The sequence below is a fragment of the Heterocephalus glaber genome, unplaced genomic scaffold (genome assembly GCF_053883595.1).
Source record: "Heterocephalus glaber isolate CG9 unplaced genomic scaffold, H.glaber_assembly_v1.0 deba00001537, whole genome shotgun sequence".
In the NCBI taxonomy this organism is placed as follows: Eukaryota; Metazoa; Chordata; class Mammalia; order Rodentia; family Bathyergidae; genus Heterocephalus; species Heterocephalus glaber.
Window position 1 is genome coordinate 4,474,401 of NW_028258332.1, and position 25,491 is coordinate 4,499,891.

Here is a 25,491-nt window from a genome sequence, read left to right on the forward strand (position 1 = left end):
GTGGAGTCCGCAGCTCGTGCGAGGGAGCCTTGGCGGACCGCATTGCCGAAATGGGTCTTGGCGAGGTCCCGGGGACGCAGGTCTGTGTGACTCTGGACCCCGTGCTCCTTGACATGAGTCATGAGTTCCCTGGTAGGCACCGAGGGCTCCAGGGCTTCGGGCTGGTCCCCGCCCTGGGATCCGCCGCACTGCGTGACACTGGTTGGAAAGCGTCTTTCTCACTCACGGGTGCACTTCACTCATTTCCTTAACGTAAACCACAGAAATGATTCTTTCGAGTATGTCATTAAAGGCCAATTGTGAATTTATTGCTGTTGCTATTGACAGCATTCACTGTGCTCATGGTGCCAGCGTGCTGTGTAATTTCATCCCCACCGTGGATTCCAGTGGGGGAAGAAGCTGGATTGTGAGTGGCCTGAGGTGTTTCCGTGTCACATGGACCTAGCGGGCTGCAAAGTGTGGCTCGGCGAACTATAACCCTGGCGTGTCTTGTCTCTCTGTCCACTAGACTTCACGAGGAGATCATTGACTTTTATAACTTCATGTCCCCTCGTCCTGAGGAAGCAGCCATGAGAAGAGAGGTGGTGCAGCGGATCGAGACTGTGGTGAAGGACCTGTGGCCCACGGCGGACGTGAGTCTCTGCTGTGTCCCGTGCTGCCTGCCGGGTCTGTCGTCCGCCCCTGGGCCCTGCTCCGCCCACCCCACCCCCACTGTCCCTGCCAGGTGCCCCAGCCTGGAGTGAATACCCGAATACCCATCACCACCGCTGTACCTGCCTCAGGCCTGGACAGACAGGACCGACCGGCAGACCAGGCCTGAGGTGTGATTAGTCTTGTTTGAAACCCAGCGTGATGTCCTCCAGCCCCCTGCCCTGAGCGTTGGTCCTGTGGGTTCGTGGGCATTTGGCACGCATCCTTCGGGCAGCAGCAGCCATGCTGTGTGCCAGAAGCAGCCTCCCCTTCCCTGCCCAGGAGCCGCCTGAGCGAGTGCCAGCTGCTGGGGGCTCATCCAGCCGCTCCTGCTGAGGGGCACTGTGCTGCCCCTGGGGGAGGTAGCACCCACCTTCCCGTCCTCCTTACACTTCAGGACCCAGGACAGGCCTGCGCCACTGTGGCTGTGTCTAAGAAAGTATTGGAAGGTTTGAAACTGGCTCTGAGAAACACGCAGAGTTGAGCCAGTTCGGGGTGAAGACAGTAATGGTGTTGCCTCTGAGCGAGTTCTAAACGCTTTTCTGTGGGGCCAGTTTCCAGAGATAAAGGGAGTCTTCTCATTGTTCCACCTGTCCTCACTGTCCTCACTCACCTGCCCAACTTCCAGGTGGTCTTCCTGTTACCCAGGGTACAGCGAGGCGTGGGTGGGGAGGGTCATGGGACTGTGTGCGGGAACTGTGGCCGTGTTCTAAGACAGTGTGCTTTCTTCCAGGTGCAGATATTTGGCAGCTTTAGCACAGGTCTCTATCTTCCAACCAGGTGAGTGCTGGTCACTGCGCAGGGCATGCTCGCCTACCAGCGTGAACCCTGGGTCTGCGTGTGTACCCACACCTGCAAGCACGTGCTTTGTAATCAGGTCTGAGGTTGCAGAGGCCCGCTAAGGAGAAGGTTGGGAGCACAGGGGAATTTGGCAGGAAGTAAGTTTTAATTTAGTACTGTGGAAGTAATTTGATTGCCTTACAGTTTTCCTCTTGCTCTCACTTTGTTGGGGCACAGAAATGCTGGACACTAGAAAGAGAGGACAAATGAAAAGAGTATCTTAGTCCACATCCTGCTGGCGTAGTAAAATACTGCAGCCTGGGTAAATTGTGGACACCAGAAGCTTATTGAGGCTGTGAGGTTTAAGACTGGGGGCCACGCGAAGAGTCCAGTGACGCCTGGCCTTCCTGGCGTGCCCTGCCATAGCAGGAGAGAGGGAACTCGCCCACTCCTGGGGTCATGGCCTTGAGCCCGCATGAGGCAGGGCCCCTCAGCCCGTGGCCTTGCCAGTCATCTTTACGTGTGCACCTGGAGGGCCCCGGCCGCCCCAGGGGCTGTGACAGCAGGTGCCATGGAGAATGTTCTGCTCATGTTGTGGTATTTTTGAAAATCTGATTTTACAAAGTTTTAACAAAGACACAAGAAAATTCTGTTTAAATAGTAGGTTTTTATTTTTGGTACCTGGGATCAAACTCAGGACCTTGTGCTTATAAAGGCAGGTGCGGTGCCACTGAGCTAAATCCCCGGCCCTGAAATAGTACGTTTTTCAGAATTCTTATATGATAGAAAAATATCCAGTTTGTAGTCTAAAATTATTTCCCAGCGTTTTCTCACGAAGGACAGTGAATATCCACATGCGTGTCCTGAGAATCACTTCATCCAGGCTTCTGCTGACCCGCCCGCTGCCTGTAGCCTTGGGAGGGTTTGGGGTGTGGTCGGGTGGCAGGGACAGCAGGGCCCTGGGCAGACTGAGTGGGAGTGGGAGCGGCAGTGCTGAGTGCAGGCCAGGCCCGGAGCCAGCCAGGCTTGGCTTGTAGGGTGGCGTTTTCATGTGAGACCGCACCTCTCCAGGGCTGTTGGGAACTCTTGCTGGGGTTCTGTGCAGCTCCGCACGGTCGATCCACACGCTGCACACACCTCCTGCAGTGCTGTGGCCTGCCTGCCCATGCCTGCCTGGCGCCGGTCCCTCCCCGCAGCGCACCACATGGAGACAAGCAGTGGCTCACCTGCTCCCTCTTCCTGTCCAGTGACATAGACCTGGTGGTCTTTGGAGAGTGGGAGCGCCCCCCTCTGCAGCTGTTGGAGCAAGCCCTGCGGAAGCACAGTGTGGCAGAGCCGTGTTCCATCAAAGTCCTCGACAAAGCCACAGTGAGTGTCACTCGCCCCTGCCAGCGCAGCCAGGCTCTGCTTTGCCTCAGCCACCGGCTGCCGCTGCTGTAAATGTGCTCATTATGTCTCAGGACCCCCAGCACATTGGTGACAGACGGGGGCTGGGGTTCCTGGCTCTTCCTGTGAGGTGGTGTCCACCTGTGCAAATGACTGAGGTCGGGGGGGACACTGACGGGGACCCAAGCATCTGGTGTCGCCCACTTGAGTGTGTGGCTCGGTGGCCACCCAGGGCATTGAGGTGTGACAGGAGGAGACTCCCATTCGCTAGGTTATGCTCTTACCGTCCTTCCGCTGCACGATGCTGAGTCCTCCCTGCCGTCCTTGCTGGCACACGTGGCTCAGGGAGCTGCTGTCTCTGGCCCTGTCATCTTACGCCGTTCCTGTCTGAAACAAGTCAATAAAATAAGGCTTCTGGACAGCAGAGAAGTGGGCAGGGATTGCTGCAGGTCTCCCCATGTAGACACAGAGCTCGAGAGATACCTGATCGCCTGAGTTCCAGAACCTCCTGCAGCCCCGCAGCACCCTGGTCCCAGGGGCGCCCTGCTATGGGTTGGGTCCTCTCCTCTGTCGTCTGCGTGCCTTTCTCAGCTGCTCCACTGTGAGGAGCAGCCACCCGAAACCAAGCCCTGCAGTGTCACTGCCCGTTTCCACAGTTTGAGTGTGTGCATTCCACTGAGCAGAAGTCGGGGGACCTTTACCAGGCATGCGCGGTGGCAGGTCTGCTGCCCGGTCCCTCCTGCTGGATGCCCATTCCCTTCTGTCCAGCAGAGTGGCCTGCAGGTGGGCGGAGCAAGCACACTGCTGTGTGAGGCCTGGCGCGGCAGGTCCTGCCACAGTAACTCCACGAAAAGCCCTCTGTAAATCTGCGCCCCTCCTGGAACTAGGACAGTACCTACCCTAAAGTCTCCGTACAACCAACTCTGGACACGTTTTGATACCTGACTCTGAAGGCTTTTGCATATTGAAGTAGATTTTTAAATGAAATCTTTATAGGTGCCGATAATCAAGCTCACAGACCAGGAGACTGAAGTTAAAGTGGACATCAGCTTTAACATGGAGACTGGTGTCCGGGCAGCAGAGTTCATCAAAAATTACATGAAGGTACTGTGGTACATGCTGGCCTCACGCAGCAGGGCGTGAACGCTGGCCCTGGTGTCCTTTAAAGGAGCGTGGAGAACCTCTGGCCTGAGTGTGGAAGCCGCTCATGACCCGGACCACCCACGTGCGTTTGTCCTCTGGGGTAGTTTCTGCAGACAGTGGGAAGAACTTCGCTGGGGCTCAGATTTGCTGGGTCTGATCAGCCTTTTCCTGAGGCGGAGCCTCACTGCGGAGCTTTGTGAAACCCTCTTGGTTGTTTCAGGGCGACTGTGCCCAGCTCCGTGTGCTCCACGCCAAGTCCTGTGGGAGCCCCAGGGAGGCGGGGCCAGCACGATGTAGCTCAGATCAGTCCCTTTGCAGACCTTGGGCCCTGTGGTGTGACAGACGTGGTGCCTGTGCTGATGTATTTGGGCTCCGGCTAAGGGCGCGGGCTGCCCAAGCAGGCGGTCATCCCTCTGGGTCACCTAGCGGGACCTGGCCCTGTCTCTCCCACCTGTGCAGGGCCTGCCCTTGGCTCCTCTTCCTTCTACATCCTCATCTGGGCTGGGTGGGGATTTCCATCTCCAGCAGAGCCCAGACGGGGAGGGCCCTGCATGCCCAGCCCCATACACCCGGGTGCTCCCTGCGTGCACAGCCCCCACCCCACCCCCCCGAGCCACTGCCTGGGATGGGTACCTGGCGGGTTTGCACCAGTGTCTTAGACATGTGTCCTTGGCCCCTTGGAGCTTGACGCTGATTGACCCACAGCCCCGAGGGGGAAGAGGACCAGAGAAACTTTCCTCGGTTCTGGGGTGCTGCCTGACATTTGTTTGAGTATATCCACTAATCAGTGTATCTTTTTCTTTTGGGATTTACAGGAGTACTCATTGCTGCCTTACTTGATTTTAGTATTGAAACAGTTCCTTCTGCAGAGGGATCTGAATGAGGTTTTTACAGGTGGGATTAGCTCATACAGCCTCATCTTAATGGCCATCAGCTTTCTACAGGTATGCGCACCGTCTGTCTCTCGGGGAGGTTTGGAGCGTGGGTGGGAGGGTGGCCTCTCCCAGGTTTCTGGCCAGCTGCTTCCGGGCTGCAGTGAGCCTTGCTGTCCCTTCCTGGCGCCGTTGTGTTGTGGTAGCGCCTGGCTCCTGGATTCTGTCAGGGACCTCTGGGCTGGGCTCCTCTCCTGTTGCTCTTTGCAGCTCATTTCTGTAGCTCACGGTGCTCCCTGGGCCCTGGAAAGCAAGTGATGAGTGAGCCCGAGGAACCCTTACATTGAGAAAGTGTTCATTCCTTTAGGCAAGATAAGCGAGGATTTTGGTTTTGTTTTTTTTGAGGAGGGTGGCCTCTTATCTGATTTATCCTGAAAACACTTCAAGGCCGGGTGTGGTGCTTTTTGGTGGGGTCTGTGTAGCTGTTCAGGGCCATGCCATACCCCACGCCTGACCTGGGCCTGGGGCAGCAAGTGAGGGTTTGTTGCAGCTCCCGAGGGGTGGAGACTGACCTGTGCTGGGCTGGCTTTCAGTGTTTGCCTTTGACCAGAAGGCGAGAAATAAGGAGAGGGATAGAGGGGAGGCAAAAACCAGAAGGTCCACGATCACTGTGGATTCCACAAGCAAACCCTGGGCAGCCGAAGCTCTGGGCCCTGCCAATGCCCGGCAGGTGACTCGAAGAACTGATATCCCCGCTGGAGCTGGCTCCCAAGTGTGCTCTTCGTGGTGCTGTCAGTCGCTCCTGGCTGGTGGGCTCCGCCCTGCAGCCCACACTGTTGGTTCTCCATCTGGCAGCCCTGCAGGAGGCTGCAGGTTGCGTGTGGGTCGCGGGTGCCAGACGTGTGGTGCGTGTGACTGGCAGCTGCGCCCTAACCGGCTGCTTTGCAGAGCTGCGTGTGGGCAGCGCCAGTCTGCGGTGAGAGCGATAAGCATGAGCGATGAGCGATGGGCATGGAGACGGTGCACTGTGCCGCAGATTCAGTTGGCCCAGGGCCGCCTGAGGAGAGTGCAGGGCTGGTGCTCCTCTGGGAGGCCAGCAGGGTGTGCACACCTGCTCGGTGTGGTGTCTGTTAAAATTCATCCTTTTCCATCCTCTGCGTGTGGTGTGTGGGACTAGTCGGTCTAGTACTGCCACCTACGGGTTATGCTGTAGGATGGCTGCAGTCTCTTCTGCCATGCCCGGCTCTGACGTGTGCAGAGTATGCTTGGCTTACTCAGGGTAGGGCACTTGGCAGGCTGTGGCTGGTGGGATGTCTGCGTTTGTTCAAAGCCACTGTATAGATACCACTTTAAAACTTTAAGGAAACATTGAGATGCTTTGTTTGTTTGGGGCACTCATGGACAGCGGCATCCAACTTCCGTGGTGCCTGCACGCTGCTGGCCACGCTCCCTTGGGCCTGTGGCCTAGCAGGGCTGTCGTGTGTGCTCTCTGTAGCACGGGCCTTGGCTCTGTACCCACCGTGCCTGTGTTGCTTTTACAGTTGCATCCAAGAATTGATGCCCGGAGAGCGGATGAAAACCTTGGAATGCTTCTCGTAGAATTTTTTGAACTGTATGGAAGAAATTTTAATTACTTGAAAACTGGTATTAGAATAAAAGAAGGAGGTGCCTACATTGCCAAAGAAGAGATCATGAAAGCCATGACCAGCGGGTACAGGCCGTCCATGCTGTGCATCGAGGACCCACTGCTGCCTGGTAAGGGCGCTGCCCTGTGCTGGCCGCCGGGCAGAGCCTGTGCCCTTGGGACACTTCCAGAGCTCCTCGCTTAGTTCTCTGCTGAGCTTATTTAATCAAAGAGAAACAAGAGGAAAAGGCTTGTTGGTGTCACGTACTGGCTGTAGAGTGTGTGCTTCCGGTGTGCCAACCCCCGGGTGTGCTCGCTCTGGTTTGTGCTGTGCAGATGCTGGAATCTCCACTGCTGCCTCACACGTGGCTCGGCATCCCTGGTGGCTGCCGCTCTGGTCCCCAGCCCACCCTCCACGCAGGGCCCCGTGAGGCGTCTCTGTGGAGCCGGGCCGGGCTCTGGCCGCTCTCGCGGGTGTAGTTGCCTTGAGTGACACTCAGGGTGCTCGCGGCTCTGCACCTTCGGCGTCAGACTTCTGAAACTCTTGCCAAGCTATGAACCATGTAATGTAAAATCCTGTTTACGTTTCTTTAATGATAGTGGGGTTCGACACAGTTCCACAAAGGATTATTGAGCATCCATGGGCGACACTCTGTTCTTGCTGTTGGTGAGAGAATCAGTGGCGGACAGGGGACAGAGGTGGTGACCAGGAGGTACACGGTCCCCGGCCCCTTTGTGCCCCGTCCCGTGCAGGGGACCTGGTGTGCCCGGCCGGTCTGCACGCTGTCCTCGTGGCTCGGTGCCACGGAGACCTTTCCGGTCACACATGCCATGGTTTTTCCTGAGTTTTGTTTTTCATCCATGTTTGATGTTTTTACTATTCTGCTCCTGTTCCTCAAATTTAATTATTTTGTTTTGTGGTTTTGAGGGGATGAGATGCATTTCCTAACATTTTTTGACAGAAAACACCTGGCTGTTTTGCTATGGTCAATGCCTGGCTTTCCCCATGGGGTGCTGTCACAGCATGTCACCACCTGGGTGTCCGTGTTGGGCCTGTCAAACCAGGGTGCCCCTTGTCCCGGGAACACTGATCTGCCTTGTCACTGGGCTCTACTAAATCTGGAGAGATAAAGTTCCAGCTCTTAGAATGTGCGTCCATAAAGTCTCCACCTACCCTGAGCTGTGAGGGACGCATGGTGTACACACGCAGTTTGGTGCTCTGCCTTCCTGTAAAAATCAAACTCCAGACTGGCTTATGGTGGCTTCAGTGAGCTTCCCATGGTTTGCTGCTTGTCCAGGACCAGAGCTCACAGCAGGGCCCTCTTCCCCAGAACTCCCCCAGCAGAATGCACAGGGTGACTTCCCTGGAGTGGGGATGGGTCTCGAGTGGGGCACCAGTGGGGCACTCACATGCAGTGTCCACATGTGCCTTGCTGGTGCGCTCTGGAGGTGTCGGGTGAGGGCCTGGTTCACAGTAGCTGAGTGATGAGGCTGGAAACAGCTGCACAATGGCTACAGTCTTCGTCAGCATTTGACAGCTGCCTTTCCCTCGCAGGAAATGATGTTGGCCGGAGCTCCTATGGGGCCATGCAGGTGAAGCAGGTGTTTGACTATGCCTACATTGTCCTCAGCCACGCTGTGTCGCCTCTGGCCAGGTCCTACCCCAACAGAGACTCAGAAAGGTAACCGAGGGCCGTCCTTGCTCTGGGCTGCAGCACCTGCCCGGTCCACGCGCTTCTGTGAAGGTCCCTAGCCAACAGGTGCACTGCCAAGTTTCGGCCGAACTTGCAGGTGTTGACAAGGAAATCATCTCTTCGGGGCCTCTTGTCTGGGGAGGTGCACCTGGCTTTGAATGCTTTCTGATGCCACTGTCCCTCCAGGCCTTCTGCACATAGGCTTGGCACCGTCTGCAGCCAGGATTGCCCTTCTTCTCTTGTGCAGACCTGTGCTCTGCAGTTGGAGCCTTTCTGCAGTGCGCTGTTACTGGGGTCCGGGATCCTCACTCTGAGCCAGTGTGCTGCTTGGCACTGGCGAAGGAGGGCGGGAGGAGGTGGGAGTGGCCAGGAAGGAGAGGGGAAGGTGGCTGTGCAGACCAGGAGTGGATGGCGCCTTGAGGACAGTCGTTTCTGTCCCTGGCTTGCACGATGGAGTAAACCAATCTTGAGGCCTGCTTCAGGAGCCCCGGTCCAGGCTCACGGTGGCAGAGATGTTTTTGCAGTGGAGCCCCGGGCCCCACAGGGCAGTAGGTGCCATCCCCCATGCTCAGCTGTGCTGTGGAAGGTGGAGGTGTCCAGCTGCAGTGCCTGTGGGTGGGAGGCCGGGCCATGGACTGGCTCTGAGCAGTCTTGTGTAGACACATTTGTACTAAGAGAGTCCATTTTTCTTACACTGTGATCTCAGACTACGTTTGAGCTCAGAATCAGAAGGCACAAAGACTTTGTGAGGCTGTGCTGGCTCATTTCCCCCTCCTCTGGCTGGGCAGGAGGCCCTGCTGTTACCAGGGGAAAGAGGTTCTCCACGGGAGTCTCGGCTCCCCCAGTGCTGCTCCACTGCTGACGCCCGGCGTTTCCCTTGCAGTACTTTAGGGAGAATCATCAAGGTAACTCAGGAAGTGATCGACTACCGGAGGTGGATCAAAGAGAAGTGGGGCAGCAGAGTCCACCCGCTGCCAGACCTGGGTGAGAGCCCCTCCTCCCGTACCGTCACCATTGGTGGCCCACGAAGGCCTGGAGCGCCTCCTTGACCCCCCGGGAGGGTGTGCAAAATGGGGGTGTTGCTAGCTCCCCCTGGTAAGCACTTGATTAGGGGCTGTGAGTCCCAGGCCAGCACTGTCAGCAGAAGTACTGCTTTGCTGTGTGGGGTTTTAGGGGTGCAGGGGCTGCATTAGGAGTCTGAGACGCAACAGGTGACATGCGCTGTAGGACTGTATTTTACCCAACCCAGTCTAGAGAGTTAACACTTCCTGGTTTTGGACTAAGTCTGGAAATGCACTGTGTGTTTAGGTTTATAGCACGTCCTAGTTGGGGTGCTCAGTGCTCCTCAGAAATAACGTGGTCTGTGTTTGGGCTTCGTGGAAACTGTAGTGGGAGGTGATTTACATAGCTGTGAAGTTACGAGTGGATTCGAATTGAACATAGCTTTTAAAATTAATTTATTGCTGAGCCTGCCTGCCTTGCCAGCAGCATTTCAGGGCTCAGCTGTGCCCAGGAGCTGGCAGCCCTGTCAGAGCGGGACATGCGCACTTGCTCGGTGACCTGCGCCTTCTTCTCCCCCAAAGACAACAGGATCAAGATGAAAGAGCGACTCTCCATGTGCAACGGGGAGCAGACGCCGGGCCGGGAGCCCAGGTCACCCTACAGCCCACGCCTGGCCTTGTCCCTGTGCAGTCCGCAGCCCCTCTCTTCCGGCTCCTCTGCTTCCTCTGTGTCCTCCCTGTCCGGAAGTGACGTCGTGAGTGAGCCCTGCTTCTCTGCGTCCTCCCCCACGGTTGGGTTGTGTTCGGTGGACGGCCACGGCAGAGTTGGGCAGCAGTCGCTGTGTTTGGGCCCGGTGTCCTCTGCACAGGCCCGAGAACCCCAGCGTCAGGGCCCCTGGGAGCCCGTGGCTGTCTGGAAGAGCTTTTAAAACCTGTTCTGAAATGAAAACGTTCAGTGGAGGGCTCTCGGGATGTCCTTTGCCATAATCTCCCTCAGTGCTGCGTGCCGAGAAGGAAGTGTAGCTAGTGTGAGCTGCCTGCTGTTTAGCAGTGGCCCTGTGTGCTGTGTGGCTTTCTCATGCCATGGGCAGCAGGGCCCCGGTGCCGAGCTTGTTTCTGTGCTGGATTCCAGGACTCAGACACCCCGCCCTGCACCACGCCCAGCGTCTACCAGTTCAGCTTGCAGGCGCCCGCGGCGCTCGTGGGCAGCTTGCCCGCTGCCCTGCCCATGCCCAGCGCCAAGCCTCAGGCCACTCCCTCCCGGACGCTGATCATGACGCCCAACAACCAGGTATGTTCCAGCGGTCGCGTCCCAGCTGCAGGGTGCCGGAGGAGATTGGCCTGATTTTGATTTAAAGGAAGAACTGTTTGAACCTTTGAGAGGTTTACATTTCTGTTTTATTGTAGAAATTCTCTGTCTCTCTGTCTCTTGTGTGGATGCGGTGTAATTCCCATCGTTCTAACAGCATGGTTGATGACTCTGCTGACAGCCAGGTCATGGTGTCCGGTGGTAGCCGCGAGGTGACCCTTGCTTCCTGAGGAGCGAAGTACCCTTGGCGGGAGTCTGACCTGGGCCAGCGCGAGGCCAGCCTGAGCCCGCAGCCTGCTCCTCGCAGGGGAAGGGGCCTGTCCTGGCCGCCTGCACACCTGTCCCCGCCTCGTCCATGTCATCACTGAGGCATTGATGGGGGACTTGGTTAGAATATGCTGTGGTTTTAAAATTTAGATAGGAGTAGGAGTCCAAGAGAGAGTTTTGTAAGTTCGATTTTGTATCTACGTCCCCGTTATACACCGGTTGAATACGTATAGAGCCAGCACTGCCATTTACTTAAAGGAAAGTAAACCAGTTTTTGAGAGGGGCTTTCTATTTTGCATTTAAGTTGACGCAGATGCAGCAGCCGAGTTTCTTGGGGTGCGCGGGGCTGCAGCCGTGGCGGCCCCATAGGCTTTGTGGCCGTTTTCCTCCGTGACCCTGGCTGCAACCTCTGGCCCAGGGAGAGGTGTTGAACCCGAAGGCCTCAAGCCTCTGGCCCAGGGCAGGCCCCGCCTTCGTCTAGGCCGCTGCCGTGGGCGTTGAGGGTCACAGGTGGCAGGGCTGACGGCGCTGAAGGAAAGGCCGTGTGTGGCTCAGGTTGTCACTGTCACTCACGAGTCCCTGGCGGGCCAACTCCGTGGGAAGGCCGCTGAGTTGTTCAGACAGGGCCAGCGGAGAGTGAGGCGAAATCCCGGGGAAGACCGGCCTTCTGCCAGGCCCCGTGTGGCCCGATGGCCGCGCCCCGGGGTTGAGGTCCGGGGTGGTTGGCGGTCCGCAGAGAGCCAGCCGCTCCAGGGCGCTGCTCCCCCGGCGGCACCCTGTGTCGGGGAGGGAGAGCGGCCCTGCGAGGAGCCCCTGCGAGGATCGGCCGTGGGAGGGCGGGTCCTCACGCGCTGCCCCCGCCCCCCGGCTCTGTTTGCTCCTAGACCAGGTTCGCCATGCCCGCTCCGACCCTCGGGGTGGCGCCTGTCCCTTGCAGGCAGGCTGGCGTGGAAAGGACTGCGTCCTCGAAAGCTGGGCACCACATGCCCGCCCCGGCCGTGCCCGCAGCGCCCCCCAACCCGCTGTGCAGCCCTCACCTGTACCACAAGGTGCGTGCGCCCTCCCCGCCGAGCACGCGCCGCCATGGCCGGAACAGCGCTTCACAGTACGAAAAGCCTTAAGGAAGGGGGAAATAGTTTCCCTAGTCACCCTAGGCTACTCGTAGTTCTTTTGTTGAACTGGTTAGCATAAAAATGAAATTTGAAATAGGCAAAGGTGAAAATTTCGTTTCTGTATTTGTTAAGTTCCTTTAATTGGTTTCCTGCCAAGTAATGTGGTTTTCAGGAAGCAATAGGTGGACCGTGAATCAGTCTTGCTGCCCCTCCGTGGGAAGTGCTGTGCTGCCAGCTGCTGCCCCTGCGCTGGGCCAAGGCGAAGTGGTGGGTGGCGGGCCCTGCCCTGCCTTGGGGTGACGACCCTGCAGGTCTAGGCGGACCTGGAGTGCCTCCCCAGCCCTGGCTTGCCTCTGCCTTGCCTGATGCAGGAGCAGCACGCATGTGTAAGCAGCTTGCTGTCGAGTCCCATGCTCGAGACGTCTGTGAGTGTGTGTGTGTCCCTGTCCCTGTCCCTGTCCCTGCAGCAGGGCTCCATGCAGGCCCCTGCCCCAGGCTGCATGGCACTGGGCGTGTCCGGCAGCGGAATGTTGCTTCCCCACCAGTCGAATCCTGCTTGGCAGAGTTTGTTCTTGGAGGTTGGCTCTCAGGCCCTTTGGAAGCCAGCGGTAGAGCTCCCCTTGTTCCTGGGGAGGCCGCAGCTCTGCACTCCCTCTGGCTCTCCTCTTCGGGGAGCGGGGGGTGGTAGTGGTTCCCCTTGCTCTGCCTGGCAGTGCAGGAGCGCGGGGAAGCAGCCCGAGGGCAGGCTGGGAGGCGGCGGGAGAGCGAGGCCGCGCTGGCCCTCGTGTGTCCAGCTCGAGGTGGGCAGGGTGGCGAGGGTGAGGGCGGCCTTCCCAAGGACCCGCAGAACAAGCTGCAGAGCTGGGGTCTGGGGCCAGGGTCCCGCCTGGCGCCATGCTGTTGGTCCTGGGAGACGCGGCTGGGCTGGACTGCGAGTCAGTGCTGTGCGCTCTTGCTCTCTGGCCTCTGGCCTTTCCCCCGGAGATGGGGAGAGGGTGCAGCTTGCAGCTGCCTGCGCCCTCGCGGGGACCCAGACCCAGCTGGGCAGTGTCGCTCCCTCCTGGGCCGGGCTGCGTGCTGTGCCCAGCGCCCTCTCCTCTCTCTCTGTCTCTGCAGCAGCACAACGGCATGAAGCTGTCCATGAAAGGTTCGCATGGCCACGCCCAGGGAGGTGGCTACGGCTCGGTGGGCAGCGGCGGCGTGCGGCCCCCCATGGGCAACCGGGGCCACCACCAGTACAACCGCACCGGCTGGCGGAGGAAAAAGCACACACACACGAGGGACAGCCTGCCAGTGAGTCTGAGCAGATAGTGGCCGGGCCGCACCCGGACTGCCCTGGCCTCGGCGGAGCACCCTCCAGCACCTGAGCCTCGGCCCCGCGCCTGCTGCTCTCTGCGTGGCCGTGGGTGGCGGCCGCTCCTGTGCCGCCTGCAGCCTTAGGCCATGGACGGGCTCTGCCCCCGGAGCCGCTGACAGGAGCTCACCGTACAGTGCGCACAGCAGCCCGGCTGCCTGGCGGGTGGGAGCTTCCATTTCCTGTCATCAGAATGATGCGATCCAGGCTGTCCCCACCCCTCCCGGCTGTAGGGCTGGGGGCCGGCGTGTTACTGCCCTTGCGTTTTGTTTGAGACTTCAGAACTGTTTTTCTATGTAAATATCGAAAACTTATGACTTGTGCAATAATCAGATATTTTTTATTTAATTTCGTATTTTCACATAAGTTATATTTAAGGGAGGAGGAAGTTTTTTTTAAACAAGTTTAGATCCTTTCCCCAGTTGCATTTTCTAGGTTGGGTTCACTGTGTTGGCTGGTGTTGGATAAGCATCATCATGAGCACCGCGACGGGAGGGTTTGGGGTTCATTTGCTGTCTTTTCTTTTGGTCAGAGGCTCTGTGGTTCATCAGGTCTGGGGACTCTGATCCCGCGCCCTGGCCCTGCCCTGGGCTGCGGACCATTGGCTGCCCTGACCATGAGTTCTAACGTTTGGGTTTTGGTTCCTTTAAACTTGACAACAAATCTAGCATTTAAAGTGCCAGAAGTATAATTTTCTAGGGGGAAGAGGTGGTCATGTGAGAAAATCCCGAAAGCAGTGTGGCCCTGGAGTGCCTGCCAGGCTCGTGGCGTGGCCCAGGATGACGGCCTGGGGACACGGCAGACAGTGGCACCCCGGTTGGGAGTGTGGAGAAAGGAAATCCGTTGATTCCGCTGAGGGATCTGCATAGAAGCATGCATTCGTTCTGTTAAGAGCAAATGCCGGAGAAGCATCTCTGCCCGCGGCGCCCTGGCTGTGCTTCCGAGGGTCCCGGAGGGCATGGCCGGCTGCGCAGAGCCTGTGTACAGGTGTGGGGCACAAGTGTGCTCGGCCGCCCTGTCTGCTCTCCCTCCACCTTTTTTTGATCCAGAATACATCCACCCGCCCAGCCTGAGTTTTCCAGCGCTGCGGCTGCACGGGGAGTCGCTGCACCTTGCAGGCCCCTGCCTCCCTGCCTCTCCAGGGCTTCTGGGCCTGCTCCACACTACGGAAGCCCGCCTGAGGGCATGTCCAGACGGGAGGCTCGTCAGCGCCGCCTCTGACCCGTGGGCAGCTGTGGCGAGTCCCAGCCGATGTCTGCGGGCGAGGGACACGGCGGGCGCGAGCTCTGGCACCCAGTCTGCTCCTAGAAGTGAGACCAGCCCTGTGGCCAGCACTGTGGACTTCGCGCGGGCGTGGGACGTCCAGAGCATTGTGGCACAGGTGTCTGCAGTCGCAGCGATTGGAATCACCTGAAATATTTAAAAATATTTAAATTATGAACCTGTTGATAAAGAGTATTTATAAACAGCGATCCGTAGGCACTCACTGATCTGTGCGCGTTAGCAATACTGACTAAACCTACACCAAGGGAACCACCGAGGGCTGGCGGCGCCATAGGCACGAGGTCGGTGCCCGTCGCCCCGTCGCGGTGGACGGATGAATTGGCCTGGCTGCCACGGGGTCGTGCACTGTAGGTTTAACAGAGACCATGTCTAGATTTTTTGGTGTGCAGACAACAATGTGGAAGCTAAAATTGACATATTTTTATGTAAAGTTTTTCTATTCTTTAATTTTTAATAAACTTTGGAAAGTACTTGTGTGTGTGAGTCGAAGCTCTCCTTTCATGGGGAAGGTGGCCTCTGGCTCAGCCGTTCCTGGTCTACCGAGGACTCCCAGAAGCCGGGCGCTGTCCCTAGGAAGCAGGTTTGATGGGTGCCGCTGGGTGGTCCCTGGCTCGTCCCACTGCAGGCGGGGGTGCGGACAAGGCCCGCAGTGCTCTCTGCCCCTGGCCTGGCGCTCTGGCTCGGGCATGGGTGGTCCTGTGTGCACCTTCTCACAGACATGCACGTGCCAGGGACCGGGCGTGGGCCAGTGTCGCCGTACTCCACCTGCGGCTGGCGTCTTACCTCCTCAGAAGGCCTTCCCGAGCCGGTGACAGAACTCTGTACGTCGCCCTAGCGTGTCTCCTCCTCAGCCTTCCACCCTCGCGTGTGTAGGGATGAGTGTCGTGGGTAACACTCCCCCTGCCTGTGCGGAGACAGTCGGGACACGGGACACAGCACCCACGCCCACACCCTGCTCGGGGAGGTTTGTTGTGGCCCATGGGTTTCAGAGGGCTCAGTCCATGGTGGGCTGCTCCAGGGCAGAAGCGGCATGGTGGAAGGGTCTCGGGCGGACAGCCGCTCCCCCCAGGGCAGCAGGGTAGCAGAGGGGAGAGGGGCTAGGACGAGAGCACTCTTCCAGGTCACGCCCGGGACCCCTGCAGCCAGGCCCCGGTTCCTAGGTGCAGTCAGCGCTGAAGTCCCCTTCCCCGGCCCAGGAGGCTGTGGGAGGTCTGAACTGTGGAAGACGGCAGGGGCAGGGGCAGGGGCAGGGGCAGGCAGCCAGCAGGCTCCTGAACAGCGAGGACGGGGGCGCGGGGCCCTGCAGATCTGGGAGGAGGTGGGCGGGAGGACGTCAAGGCTGCTTAGGACCCAAGACCGCTGGGTGGGCTGGGCCGGAGCTGGCAGGAGCAGTGGCCCATGGCATCGGCATGGGGCCTGCTCCGGATGCTGGGAGTGCGGCCGGCCATGGCCCCGCTGGGGCAGCGCTGAGGGGCTGTCTTCCTGTCCCACAAGCCTGTGCCTCCTGTTCCCCTTCAGCTGCCAGGCTTCGCTGTGTCCACTTGGCCCTGCAGAAAGATCGCCGCCTCCCCTCAGGCAGGGCCCAGCAGCTCCAAGTGAAATCCTGCTCGGGGTGCCCCACCTCATCCCCAGTGAGGTGCAGGGATGGCCTCAGGGACAGCCTCATGCTCCCTGCTTGCCCGGAGCTCCCTTCCCTTGGCCCAGGTGGCCCCTGCCCTGGTTTAGAATGTCAGGGGTTGCTCTTAAAGGAGACGCCACCCCAGTGCCGACTGTCACTGCCTGGGGCAGCTCCACATGTGCGACCCTGTCTCTGGCTTTTGGGGGACAGCACCAGAGGACCCTGGTGGCATTGTTCTCCACTCTGCTGCATGGCGGTCTGACAGCAAGACCCGCTGTTGACGTGGGAGCTGCAGGTTGCTGGGCAGCGGGAGCGAGGCACCCAGCATCGGGCTCCTAGGAAAGGAAGGGCACTGGGCTGTCAGGAGGCTGTCCCCAGGGCACCCCGGGCCGTGGGCCAGGACACTGCAGGCTCCCTCCAAGGCTGCTTCTCCAGTGAGCGTAGGGCCTGTGTCCTTACCGGGGTCTCAGTGTCGCTGAGGACAGGTGGCCTCAAGTCCCAGGAGAGCCTTCCTGGGAGGGGGCCTCCATCTCAGGGGTCTCAGATGTGGACCTCAAGCCATTGCCTGGAGGATGCTGGGCCAGGAGAGTCCTTGGGTCAGTGAGATGAGGAAGCAGCTGTGTCGCTGGCCTGTCGCCTCTTGTGGCTGCTGCCAGCTGGCCCTTCTGCCCTGGGCTCCTCCCGCCGCCGTGGCCCCAGCGCATCAGCCCACGGGCCCAGCAGGGGTCCCCATCCCACCCCTGAGTCTCCCCTCCGTCCTGGCTTCCTCCAGCTCTCGGTCTCTCCCTGAGCTCTCTCAGCTGCGCCGCGGGTCCAGTGCTTACCTCTGCCTCCTGAGCCCGAGCAGTGCTGGGCCCAGGAGGCGCCTCCCGCAGACCCACTCTATCTGCTCTACCCGGAAGGGCACCAGCTTTGAGTGGATGCTGATCAACTCGGGTGACTTGAGCCCCATTTCACTGGCTGAGCATCCAAACCTCCTCTTGTGGCCCATCTGCCCTTGTCTTCAGTGCCTGAAAACATCTGCTCCTCTGTGCCCCACAGCCTGAGGCCCGCCCTGCTGGCCACGCCTCCCACCTGGACGCCAGGCCGCCCCAACAGCCGGCAGCCCTGCTCCAACCTGGTCTCCACGGAATGGGCGTCCCTGCCCCTGCCGCTCAGACCCCGGGTGCTCAGTGCCACGTGCTGAGGTTTGTCTCACGCATTTCCATTCCCAGTCACCTCTCAGGGCAGCCGGGCCTCCACCCGTTCCTGCACAGTGAGGGGAATGCAGCATAGCAACCCCAGCTCTGGGGTGGGCTGTGCTGTCCCCTGTCCCTTCCCGGCCCCTGCAGAAGTCCTGGCTGCACAGCGGTCTCAGCACAAGAAGAGAGGGTACTCCTGCCTCAGCTTCACAGACGCTGCCCTGCCAAACCCCTGTGAGCTTGCCAGGTTCCTTCCCTGACTGCTTGGGGGGCCCTTCACCCCCAGGCAGGGGCTTCCTGCAGTAGGCTGCGGTTAGGTCAGTACTCTGGAAGAAACCAGGTAAATACTCAGCCTCCAAATGTCCTGGGGAAGTGAAGCTGCTGCATTTATCTCTATTGAAAATAAATACAGTATCTGTAACTGAAGCAGTGCCTATGGGGACGCGGCCCTGAGGGGACCCTGAGGGCCATTCCCATGTCCCTGGGGTGTCCGGGCCCCCACTCGGGCACGGGTACCCAGATGTACACACCTGCGGTGTGTCGGGCCGTGTCCTGGTGTGGGCGTGGGATTGGCAGCCCTTTCGTCTGAGGTCCCCTGCTGTGCTCTGGGGGCCCCATGCTGTTCCATGGTTCCGGGTGCCTGCGTGGGTCCCAAGGCCCCGGCCACGCTGTGAGAACACCGATGGGGTGAGCGCCTCATGCACAGACACCGAAAGCCTCGCTGGTGGTTAGAAGACGGTTTTATCTTAGCAGTGGACAAAACCCCCAAGTCTCTCCTCCTCTCCCCACTTCCCGCTAATTCCTGCTGTGCTCAGGCCTGGGGCCTGAGGGTCCCGGTAGGCTGAGCTGCCCCTGCCCCTGTCCCTGCCGTTCATGGGCCCAGCCAGGGCGCCCTGGGGACCCTTCCTCCTGCCAGCCAGCCTGGCCACCTGTCCCCGACTGCCCTTGCCTGCCCTTCCCTGTGTGACCAACCCTCCCGTCCGGTGGGGGTGGCCCAGAGCCCCCCGGAACTGTGAAGTGCAGCTTCTTCCACAGAAGCCCTCCGAGTCCGGAACCCCGTGTCTCCAACGCGGTGAGCCATGGCAGCGGAAGCTACCTGACCGGCCGTGTCCAGTTCTTGGTGACTGTCAGGTCTCGCGTCCTACAGGCTTCCGGCCTCACTTCCTCCTACTGCTGAGCCTCCGGGTGGGCCCGAGTAGCCCTGGGACCCTGGGGCTGCACAGCAGCTGTGGGATGAAGGGGAGGAGGGGCCTTTACGGAGGCGTCACTCAAAGAGCCTCGAACTGAGGGCCCTCAGGGGCAACATCGCCAGAGCAAGAGGCCATGCCAGCTGGGGCTGTGGGGAACGATTGGGTTGGCCCGGGGTCAGCAGCCCAGGAAGGAGGGGCTGGGCCCTGTGCTGGGGTCTTGGGCAGCAGTGGGCACCGCGTGGAAGGGCCGTGGGAGTGACGCTAGGGGCCCCGGGCTACAGGGTGGCCTCCCGTTGTCTGCTGCCTGGCCCTGGGGTGGCGGGGCAGGGCACAGCGGACTCTCGACAGGTGTGGCGGAGTCTGAGGACATCGGCGCACTGGGGCTCCTTGGGTGGGATGGGGTGCAGCCAGTGACCAGCAGCTCAGGGGCACTGGGGTCCTGGGAAGGTGCCCGGGGCTTCAGGTGTCTTCTACATTGAGCTGTTGTTGGATTGGTTCTAAGCCGACCTCAAGGGCTGAGAGCGGCAGTGCGAGTGCTGGAGGGAGGTGGCTGAAGTGCGATCTGAAGTCGCACAGTGAGGCGGCAGAGAGCCATGTGCTCTGGGGACTTCTCATACCCCGTGGAGAGCACCGCCGGCCGCCCAGCAGGAGGGGTGCAGGCAGCGAGGCTGTGCCTCAGTGGCGCCCTGGGTCAGCCCTGCTCTAGGGGCCCCCGAGCCGCTCAGGTCAGGGGCTCCGGCCTCTGTGTGGTCCTGGCCTTTCTTGGGGTCCTCTCAGCCCCAGATTTGCTAGGTCTCCCCAGCCAGGTGAATCCCTGTGAGCAAGGAGAGCCCTGAATGCCTGCCCAGCCTTGACTGAGCCAGGGGCTGGCCTGCTGGCTCTCGTGACCCCTCCCCAAGCCTCCGAAACATGTGGCAGGTACTGGATTGTCTGGTGCCATCAGCATTTCCCAGTCCTCGTGCACTCTTCTCCCTCTGATGCCCAGCTGGGAAAAGACTGTCGTGGCAGGGGATGCATGGGGGTGCGCACCTGTCATCCCAGCACTCAGGAGGCTAAGGCAGGGGGATTGCCACAAGTTTCAGGCCAGCTTGGCCTACGTAGTGAGTTCAAAACCATCCTGAACTGCATAACTAGACCCTGTCTCAAAAAAAGAAAAAAAAAAAAACAGAAAAGGAAAAAGAGAAAAGGCCTCCTTCTCTATCCTCCTATAAGCAGCGGACTTGGGGTTTGCTTTCTTTGGCAGCAACTCGCTGCGGGACCCTCCTGCTGGGAGGCTAAGCCCGAGGGCCTTGGCCTGGGCAGAGCGGGCGCTGATGTCACAAGCACACTCTGAAAGTGGGTGCTCAGTCCGTGTGCCCCATGCTTGATGCTTGCATTGGGATTTATTGAAGTCCCTGGCTCTGGGTCTGTGAAGGGCCCCAAGTCTGGCCTTCATTTCTGTGATCCCTCACAGGACTCACAGGACTTGGCACGCAGACCTGTGCTCAGTGCCACGGGGACAGGAGACAGCACAAAGCCAGCTTGAGGACTGGCAGAGGGCCGTGCTTCCCGAGCCTCTCCAGGGAGAGGCTTCCTTTTCCTGTGCATGGATGCCTAGGACTGGGAGCACTGGTACACACGGTTGATCTACAGGACTCGCCACCTACTACCTCTTTGCCACTTGCCATTCTAATTGGAATGAGGTGGTGGCTCATTTCGGTTTGAATTTGCACTTCCCTGGTGATTACTGACGGTGAGCGTTGGTATACGTCTGTCCGTGTTTGTTATGGTTTAGGTCTGGAATGTCCCCCGTCTCCTGAGTTCAGAGGTGGAGTTTTCAGAAAGTGATTGGATCATGGGGTGCTCTGCTCCCGTGGAGCAGGCTCATCCAGTGACGAGGTTGGAGCTGAGTGTGCTGTAGGAGGTGGCTCTGGCAGGAAGAAGAGGCCACTGGGACGTGCCTGGAGGATGCATCTCCTTCCCCAGCTCAGCGCTTTGCTTCCTACTTCCTGGCCTCCATGGGTCGAGCAGCTTCCCTCCGCCAGGCCTTGGAGCTAGCTAACCACACGTGGACCGAGGCCACTGAAACTGACCCCAAATAAACCTCTCCTCCTCTAAACTGTGGGTGTGGGCGAATTGTGTCCCAGAGAAGAAAGTGACTAGTACAGCAGTGATGTGGCTTTTTTTGAGAGGTGTCAGTTCAGATCTTTTGCCCATTTTTAACAGTACTGTCTTGTTACATATTGTTTGCATCCCTTGGATACTTTAACCCCAGGAGCACTGTTCTAGACGCCTGCCAAAGCTCCCACAGGGACTGATGACTTTTGGGCCAAACACTGCTTGGGAAAGGAATGGACGAAGGCCAGCACCACGCACAGAGCAGCGAACACCTTTGATGGTGGCTCTGTTCACGGGAGCCAGGTGGGTGCCCGAATTAGGGACTGTAGTTCCTCAGGTCACTGCTTGACCCATGTGACTGGGGTAAGTCAGATGCCCAGCTCCGGGACGAATTCTGTCCCCATGGCAACACAGTTGGTACACGGGAACAGAAAGCGAGTGACAGAATGCGTCCCCCAAATCTGTAAATTGGGGCTCACTCCCAAGGTGGTGCTGCTAGGAGTCAAGGCCTTTGTGTGGTGCCTTCATGAAGGGATCAGTGCCTTGGTGATGAGGTCTGAGAGAAGACCCTTCCCAACTGGCCCATGAGGACAAGGCTAGAAGGCACCGTCTGTGAATGAGGACACCGGGCCCCACCTGCCACAGCACCTGCCACACCTTGGGTGGGGACCTCCCAGCTTCTAGAATTGTGCTTAGAAGCCTTTCAGTGTATGGCATTTTGTTACAGCAGCATGAATGGGCTGAGTCACAGAACAGCTTGTGTCCCCTTTCTGGGTCCAGAGTGGAGCTAATGCAGGGATTCTGTTGTCTCTTGGGACAGCAGCTTCTCCACGGGAGTGACTCTGGCCAGCACCCATTAACCTCTGGCCGAGGCTGGGCGGCTCCTCTCTCCACTGTGTTGAGGGTCACACTGCTGCAGCCTGTTAGGCACGTTCCTCCTTTGGCTTGGTGTTGTGGAGGACAAGACTTACGGATTGAACTGTGTCCCCTGTGAGATGCATCCTGACCCCTGGACCTGTGAAGGTGACCTTGATTTGAAATAGGTCTTTGCAGCTAGGCTCAAGGTGACACAAGGTCATACTGAGCCACAGTGGGCTCTAATCCAGTGACTGGTGTCCTTCCAGGAAGGGACGCATTTGTACAGCGACCCAGAGAGCACAATGCAAGGGACGATGGAGGCAGAGTCCAGAGACGTTTGAACAGATCATCTACAGCGTGACCGATGCCCACCAGGAGCTCAGGGACAAACATGGGAAGTCTCCCTCAGTGCCACCCCAAGGAGCCAGCCCAGTGGGTGTCTTGATCTTGAACCTTGAGCTTTTGCAAATATGAGAGAGCAAATGTCTATATTTTTAAGCCATATCCTTGGAAATTAATCCCGACTTTGATAGCCAGGCCTAAGCCTCTGCTGCAGGCCTGAGAGATGGGATCATTCTGGAAACTCTAGGGCCCTAGCTGGGGCTGGTACTGGCTACACACCTAGCACAGGCATGTCTAGTCTCTGAAGCAGTAGCGTTTCCCAGACTACTGTTTAAGTACTGGGGCCCAAGGAGACGGCAGGGACCTCCTGGGATGCTGGGCACTGCATTGCATGGTGGCCTCACTGTAGCTTATGACAGCGCAGCTCTTGACCCTGTGGCTAATGCTGAAGGCCATGGAGAGACTTTCACCAGAGCTGGCAGTGTCTAGCAAGCGTCGTTCACTGCGTACGAGCAGAGAGTTCCACCTGATTCCTCAAGGGGGCGCTGGCACCTCCAGGGTAGAGCAAGTGCTGAAGGTCCTCGTTGGGGGTGAAAACTGACCCCTTGGGACTACTGGAGATGTCTCTTCAGCAATTCCAGTTCTTGGTTAGAACTTATACCAGGAGGCAGGCTGGGTTTGTTGGTGCTGATGCCTCGTTCTGAACCCTGCTATGACTGGGTCCTGCCTCCTGTCTTTCACACTCTACAGTGTGGCACCATGCACGGGCATCGCTTTCTGTAGCTCATTCTTCTTTCGCTGATGGACACTGAGCAGTTAAACTTCAGTGAGCATCCCTAGCTGTGGCTTCTATACACCTGGGAGGATTTCTTCAGAGTCTGGGTTTCCTACTTTGACACCGTTGACATTTTGTGGGAGACAGCTCTGAGCGCCTTCGCACTATAGGATGTTCAGCAGCATCTTCGGGGTCTGCCCACTAGATGTCAGTGTCGTCCTGCAGTTACAACCCGGAGCGTCTGCAGACCTGGCCAGAGATCCGCTGAGGGTAAAATCACTTCCCCACCTGTTGAGAACCACTGGGATAGCTGAGGGGGGAGAGGCGTCGGAGGCAAAAGGAACGTGAGCTGCTGATTGCAGTAATATTCGGAACAGGCCCCACCTGGGAGCCCTCACGCCCCCAGAAGCAGTATGAGAATAACTACTTCCTGCGAAGTCTGCATGTTTATCAGCCATACTGACAGTAGAAACTTGATATCTTGTTGTTTTAATTTTTTTTTGTGTGCAGTAATGGGGATTGAACCCAGGGCCTTTACATTGAACTACATCCCCATCTATTTTTAAATTTTTTAAATTTTGAGACAGGATCTCTCTAAGTCACTAGGTTGCCCAAGCTGGGTTGGAATTTGCAATCCTCCTACCTCAGCCTCCTAGGCGGTTGGGATTGTAGGTGTGCACCACCACCCAGGTGGGGCCACTTAATGAGACCCTGTCTCAAAATAAAGAATTTCAAAAAGGCCTGGGAATGTAACTCAGCCTGAAGCCTCTGGATTCAAGCGAGATTTGTGTAAACTTCTTATGTGAAAACAGTCGGGGACTAATTTGTTGAAATGAAGCCACAAAAAGAAAACCCAGCGCTATTAACAACTAGCTGCTCCTCCACACCTGCACAGGCCCAAGGAGGGATGCTGGCCTGTGGGTGGGGTGCCTGGGCTTTCGGTCCTGTGGGCGGGGTTTTCCTCAGTGCCGTGCACCCTGCGCAGAGAGGAAAAGCATTCTCCTTTGCTCCAGCTTTCCAGTCTCACTGAGCTTGTGGTGTAGGAAGTAGAAATAGGTCTTTATTTTGATTTAGGCACCGCCGAGACGAGTGAGTTATTTGAGGAAATGTCCTGGAGAAGGGAATTTGCCCACTTCCCCAAGGAGATCATTGCGGGATGTGTGTGCGTGCATGCGTGCTCGTGTGTGTGTGCGTGTGTGTACCTATGACGGGTCCATGGAGCTGACAGACGTTCTAGGTCTTTCTGAGGGGACTCTAGCAAGAACAAGTGTCTACTTCTCCGGGGACCTGGGCCTGGTTTTGGCCATGCTCCCCATGGGAGAGAGGCCAGTGGCACGCTCAGCGCAAGGTGGCAGCGGGACAGGGGTGATGGAGGAAGCGGTGGACACGCTTGGGGATCTGTGTTGAGAGCTAGACCAAAGATGGCTCTGGGGATCGTAGGGTGGTGGGGAGGAAGCAGCTGCAGCGTGTGGAGAGCATCTCGGAGCTAAGGGGGCAGAGTCCACCAGATGTGGTAGCCGAGGGAGGGGCAGTGACCGGTGTGTTCACACTCGACACTGAATGTGGCACACTGACCCACACTGCAGGGCAGTGCAGGCAGGAGCGTGCCTCCCGGAAGCCATAGGTGAACGCTGGAATTCGGAAGCGGCCAAGAAAGTCCGCGCGTGAAAGTCCACCTTGAAATAGCTCTTCAACTCTGTGCTGAATTCAGCTCTACAATTTGAAAAGTGCTTGGTTTGGTAGCACTGATTATCAGAACATTTTTATTTCCACCTTTAAAGAATAGATGTGAATGTAGTCTTGTCAATGATTCATAGATTGTTTTTTGAATAAAGGTGCTGCTTCCTAATACAAGGAATTTTAATAAGATTTTTTTTTTTTTTTTGGTACTGGGGATCAAACTCGGGACCTTGCGCTTTCAAGGCAGGCGCCGGAACCACTGAGCTAAATCCCCGGCCCCTTAATAAGGTTTTATTCATCAACTTATGTATAGGATATGTTGCCTCAACGCACATATAAATATCCATATTTTGCTACACAGAATCATAAAGCCTAGGCAAAGAAATCATAACATGATCATTTTAGAGTGTCACTAATTGTGACCCACTTTTGTCAGAATTTGTATTTTCATGTGTAGATTGGCTTAAATAAATGCACGTATTAAGGGTCTTAAAATTCGAGTAGTAAGTGCTTGCTTTCAAAAGGCATGGGAAATAACCTAGTTCAGAATGTAATGAACATGAAAATTTCCCCGTTTGCAATACACTAGAACCAACGGCAGTGTGCTGGATGCCGTGGTGTTGGCCACCTGCTCAGGTAGCGGTATGAGTTCTCACCGTTTATTCATTTTTCTTGGCTCAAGTGGAGCTTTTACTTCTCACTTCCAAGTCCACTCTGGCTAAAGAGAATTGCTTTAGGGAAGAACATGTGTGGGACTGCGATGTCTGCCAGAGAAAGAACACTGTGGACAGTGGGAGGTGGGGGAGGATTTGATGAAGACTCACAAGGTGGTGAGCACCAGTACTGTCACCAGCAAGAGCCCGTGTTTGACATTTGTCACGCGGCCAGCGGGGCTGGGTCTGTCTGATGGGCTCGCGCATGATGGGGTTTCCTGGGGCAGAGTGAGCAGAACCACCTGTCCTTGTCCCCGAGGACCTCAGGAAGGTGGTGCACAGGCAAAGGTGCTGGGCCTGGCAGCTTCTCCAGGGCCCTGGCCCTGCTTAGCCTCCATGGCTTACAAAGACACTGCCGCTGGGCAGCTGCAGGGCTGGGGTCACATCGGGGCAGGACATGGTGATGCTGGGTTCGGGGCTGTGGTGGCCCATGCGGCAGAAGCCGGGAGGACTCAGATGTCCAGAGCCTCCTCATTTCTCCACCGTGTTTCTCTTTGCTTCCATGCTCTGGTCTAGCTCAA

At 57.9% G+C, this 25,491-nt stretch overlaps 1 protein-coding gene across 3 annotated transcripts in view; it reads left to right on the forward strand.

Moving 5' to 3' along the window:
• The window catches only part of Tent4a (terminal nucleotidyltransferase 4A), a 31,787-nt gene extending 16,801 nt beyond the window's left edge, over positions 1-14,986 (forward strand). The window contains exons 2-13 of one of the 3 annotated variants that reach the window (XM_004845163.4): positions 509-632; positions 1,424-1,470; positions 2,718-2,838; positions 3,853-3,960; positions 4,815-4,943; positions 6,413-6,626; positions 8,051-8,177; positions 9,073-9,173; positions 9,773-9,945; positions 10,323-10,481; positions 11,651-11,815; positions 12,995-14,986. In XM_004845163.4, coding sequence (XP_004845220.2) covers positions 509-632; positions 1,424-1,470; positions 2,718-2,838; positions 3,853-3,960; positions 4,815-4,943; positions 6,413-6,626; positions 8,051-8,177; positions 9,073-9,173; positions 9,773-9,945; positions 10,323-10,481; positions 11,651-11,815; positions 12,995-13,189 — 1,663 coding nt within the window. In that variant the 3' untranslated portion in view covers positions 13,190-14,986. Of the gene's footprint in view, positions 1-508; positions 633-1,423; positions 1,471-2,717; positions 2,839-3,852; positions 3,961-4,814; positions 4,944-6,412; positions 6,627-8,050; positions 8,178-9,072; positions 9,174-9,772; positions 9,946-10,322; positions 10,482-10,597; positions 11,816-12,994 lie in introns of those variants that run through there. The other 2 variants (XM_021258597.2, XM_004845162.4) reach the window with 2 other exon arrangements.
• The last annotated feature ends 10,505 nt before the right edge of the window (positions 14,987-25,491 follow it).